The sequence below is a fragment of the Pelmatolapia mariae genome, linkage group LG16_19, assembly GCF_036321145.2.
Source record: "Pelmatolapia mariae isolate MD_Pm_ZW linkage group LG16_19, Pm_UMD_F_2, whole genome shotgun sequence".
NCBI lineage: Eukaryota > Metazoa > Chordata > Actinopteri > Cichliformes > Cichlidae > Pelmatolapia > Pelmatolapia mariae.
Window position 1 is genome coordinate 28,362,490 of NC_086241.1, and position 4,776 is coordinate 28,367,265.

A 4,776-nucleotide genomic window follows, 5' to 3' on the forward strand; every position below is an offset into this window, starting at 1 on the left:
GAAGGTAACAGTGGTCCCAGTGGTAATCGGAGCACTAGGTGCGGTAACTCCCAAACTAGGCGAGTGGCTCCACCAGATCCCAGGAACAACATCGGAGATCTCTGTCCAGAAGAGCGCAGTCCTAGGAACAGCTAAGATACTGTGCAGGACCCTCAAACTCCAAAGCCTCTGGTAGAGGACCTGAGCTTGAAGGATAAACCGCCCGCAGGGGTGAGCGGGGGAATTTTTTCCATGTATGCTATATATAGGCTTTATTTATAGGCTATAAATAAAACAACGTATGAAAAGACATTTGTACTGCACAAGCTTGATGTCCTTGATTTTGTTAAAGTTTTTTTTTAATTATTAGTTTATTATTATTATTGTTTAGTATGGTAGTTATCCAAGTTTTTTTTACACTGAAAATGTACACAAGGCATAAGGCCACACCACCTAAACTGGAAACCAAAAAACTGCTGATGAAATAAGATATGAACCCGACTGCACAAAAGCCAGGATACACTCAACAATAAAATCTTGCTACATTACATACATTACAAGTTCTATACTAGATTAATGGCTGATCATTGTCATTGTTAGCTGCAACTTATGATCCATTAGTTGTAACTACTAAAGCCTCAAGTAAAAGAGGCTGAACAATGATGTAACTGACTTTCACAGTTCAGCTCCCTCAAGGATGAAGCAAACCAATAAAACTCTTCTTCAATCCACATACATATGATTCACTATATGCATTTGATTAATGAGTGTACTTGTATTTGAAGTTCTGATATCTTTAAAAGAATAATACAGACAACACAGGTTGCATTTTAGTGCAATTTAGATTTTATTTCGTCATATAAACTGGTTATGCTGCTAGATATCTTTTTTGTAGCATTTTTATTTTAAATTCATGGATGAGGAGTCAAATACCACATATGTAATTCTAGATGGATACATTGAAGTTAACAAGTACAGATATGTTTATTTTTGTATTATCTTTACATTATACATTATAATAATTTGCAGTAATTCTACCATCATTTACGTGATCTGGATTCATAAAAACCTTCATGAGCCTATGTACATTTTCATTGCAGCTTTGCTACTGAACTGTCTCCTTTACAGCACAACTATTTACCCAAAACTTCTGATTGACTTTTTATCTGAAAAACAAGTCATAACATATTCAGCCTGTCTCTTTCAGTTTTTTATATTTTACACTTTAGGCAGTTCAGAGTTCTTTCTCTTGGCAGCCATGGCCTATGACAGATATGCGGCTATTTGTAAACCTCTTGAATATCCAACTATCATGAACAAAACCACTGTGAGCATTTTCCTGGTCGTATCTTGGCTTATACCTGCTTTTCATATTGCAGTCCAAGCAATAGGGAGTGCTGAAGCAACACTGTGTAACTTTAACTTAAAAGGAATATTTTGTAATAATGCAGTTTACACTCTTCAGTGTGTAAGGTCAAGATTAATTATTGTATTTGGAGTGGTTGCTTTAATAGATCTTATAATACTTCCTCTGCTCTTCATAGTTTTCACTTATACAAACATTTTTATCATCTCATATCAAAGTTGTAAAGAAATTAGGAAGAAAGCTGCAGAGACCTGTTTACCCCATCTGTTAGTTTTAATCAGTATTTCCTGTTTAAGTATCTATGATGTAAGCATAGCTCGAGTGGAATCAGATTTTCCAAAAGCTGCACGATTACTAATGACATTACAAATAGTGCTCTATCATCCATTGTTTAATCCATTCATTTATGGGCTCAAAATGAAGGAAATTTCTAAACAGCTAAAAAGATTCTTTTGTCAAGGCAGAATCATTACGTGTATTAACTATGAAAGCTAATGTGGCGTAATTCATTATGTAATCAGTTTGCTGAAGTTACTGAAAACATTTTTCATTTAACATAATCAAAAAGTAAAACATAAAAATGTCATTTTTACTAATTTAATTATTCAAAAAGCATTGCTATTATTTTCCGCAGGTATAGTTCATATTGATAATAGGACAAACATGTTCTAAGTTTATTTTGTAAACATACTATTCCTCAACACGTTTTTCTTTATATTCAAATAATTACAATTCTAACAGAGTAATCAATCTTTTTAAAGAAAATGTATTTAAGCAAAATAAATGACATTAGTTTTAATTCATTTCACACATTTATTTTTTTAAGTTGTATGTTGCTGTACTCGGTACAATGCTCATCTAAACAGGATGTAATACCTACAGTTTCAGAGCTGCAGAGTTTTGGTAAGTTACAATCTAAGAGCTTTTGGGAAGCAATTAATGAAAAATGTATGCAGTTGTCTTAACATAAACATATTCATTCTGCCATAGGTAAAATGACAGCTAATTAAATCAATTTTCAGATTAATGTTTTTAAACTTTTATATTTCTTCATTTTTAAATTATTGCTAATTCTTATTTACAATATGCTATAATTGGAACATAGTGAGACATAGATTCTCCACTAAAGGAATAAGTGGTAATACTTTATAACTGTTGCCCAAGGACATCTTCACCACTTGTCACATTTTATCGGTCAGTGTGAGTTATTAACCAAACAGATGTATGTAAAATTTTAAAAAAAGAAATGTAAAAATGTACCAATCTCATAAACCCACAATATTATTAACAACAGAACATCAAAAACATATCAAATGTTTTGAAATGAAAGTTCAATATTTTACCATTTCATGAAAAATATTAACACCTTTACAGACAGATATGTTATAAAATCTACCTTCACAGTCTGCAATTAAATTATATAAATAATTTGTAAAACAAATGAAATTTCTAAACTCAATCTTAAGTTCTTCTTTTGTCAGATCTAACTATAATAAATATATAATTGGGAAAAGTAGATGAAAATTAAAACTTTTTTTTTTTTAGTGATATGACATCTTTGCCATTAATTTTGTCGTTACAGGGTGGGTTCAGAATCTTCCCCATGATATCAAATATGGTATCAAGTATTTTCCTGGTTAATATGTATCGAGTTCGAAATTCTAGTATTATAACAACCCAATTAGTCATCATAGCTGTTATTTTATCAGACTGATTACCTTACCGTAATTATCTTAGAGATTCATATGATATTTTAATGTGTAGAGAGAGATAATGAAAATGTATTTTTCCTTAGTGTATTGATCATCTGTTCTGACAATAACACATATATAACAGGCTTATTTGAAGCATAGTGGGACAGACACTCATCACAGCACTAGTAAGACATGATAATCCGCAAAACATATCCCTCTTTGGGTATGACTGTTACTGCTTTACTGCTTTCAGGGAGTAGACGTTGTGTGTGTTCCAAGGAAGAACTGAGGTATAAACCACCAACACCTTATATGGAAATGAGAAGATGTGCTACAAGTTATGAGAGTTGTGTGTCTGTGTGCCTGACTGTATAAGGGAAACACAGCTCTGCTTCTGCTTTAGAGACGCTGGCTTGACTTTGACTGACTGGAGTCTCTCTCTTGCTGCAACGTGAATAAAACTCACTTCAAAAACGCTTATCAAGTGTTTGCATTTTATTTTAAGTTCCATGACAAGATATAGGTGAATATTCATATCTGTGCATTCCCAGGTGCTGCCAGCTAAATCTAAGTTTTATCACTCTCACTTTCCCATTCAAGCAATCTCCACCACCAGCATCTAGGCTCCGGGGGGTCCTGCTCTAATCCCTCTCATAGCTTTGGTTCCGTTCCACCGAGATGGGCCATTGAATTGTAACCGCCAAAAAAACCTATCTACTCAGTCATTCCCATGTTTATTCAATTTGGAATTATGAAAAATATCTGAATATAATAACCTTTCTGTGTTGACTGTCAAGTTTACTTTATTTATATAGCACAATAATCAACAGAAGTTGACCAAAAGAAAAGAGGACACTTACATTTACATTCCAAGTCTTAAAGAAACCCAGTTCCTAAATATATGGCCAGCTGACAGGTTTGTTTTATTGTGTTAACTATTTCTTGTGGAAGGTAATTTAGTTGTCATTAAAATGTGCTCAGAATTTTCAAATTGATGATGATTTATTTGATAAATCAAGACACACGACTCTCTGCCACATAAGCTGCCTTTATAAGTTAAAAGTATCAAAATCAGTACTCAGTATCAGTAATGCTGAACCTGTGTTTACTTTGCAGTGTTGCAGACCACTAGGAGCCAAGCTTCTCATTTGACTGTCATGAAACGTCTGTGTGCTGGCAGGAGAGGACCCAAACGCAAACTCATGGAAAACGCGACTTAACTCAAAATACAGCTTTATTACTGAATGGGGAAAAAGGCGATACAAGACAATGCTAAACTAAACTGGGAAATTCTAATGGTATGTTACTCAGGGAAACACAGGGAGAGACACGCAGCCATGAGGGAGGACCAAACTGAAAGAGACGCTGACCTAAATACACAGAGGGATGACAGGGATGTGAGGACACACACAACTGATAGGAATAACCATAACGAGACAAGGGAAGCTAGACTAAACGGAATGAACATGAAAACATGGGACCTTTACAATAAAACAGGAAACATGATGTGTGAGTGGAGGAGAGGCAGGCTAGAAGGAGCACGGGAAAACGAGGGAGAGCACAGACATGACGGGCTAGGGAAAGATGATGGAATAAAACATAAGGATGGGAAACCAGGCACAAGGACTCACACAACTAAATAAACACAGATGCACAGGGGGAGACAGAGGGCAAAGACAAGGGGAAATCTAATAAACCGTAGTGAACAGAATAACTTAGGAACCAAATAATACAGAA

At 34.5% G+C, this 4,776-nt stretch overlaps 1 protein-coding gene across 1 annotated transcript; it reads left to right on the forward strand.

The window, feature by feature from the left end:
* Positions 1 to 892: 892 nt before the first annotated feature.
* On the forward strand, positions 893 to 1,840 carry LOC134644504 (olfactory receptor 13C2-like). The gene has a single exon (XM_063497591.1). The coding sequence runs from the start codon at positions 893 to 895 to the stop codon at positions 1,838 to 1,840; it is 948 nt and encodes a 315-aa protein (XP_063353661.1).
* Positions 1,841 to 4,776: the final 2,936 nt, after the last annotated feature.

Bases quoted from the DNA above. Each gene is read 5' to 3' on its own strand.
- LOC134644504 (XM_063497591.1), top strand. From the start codon at position 893: ATGGATGAGGAGTCAAATACCACATATGTAATTCTAGATGGATACATT.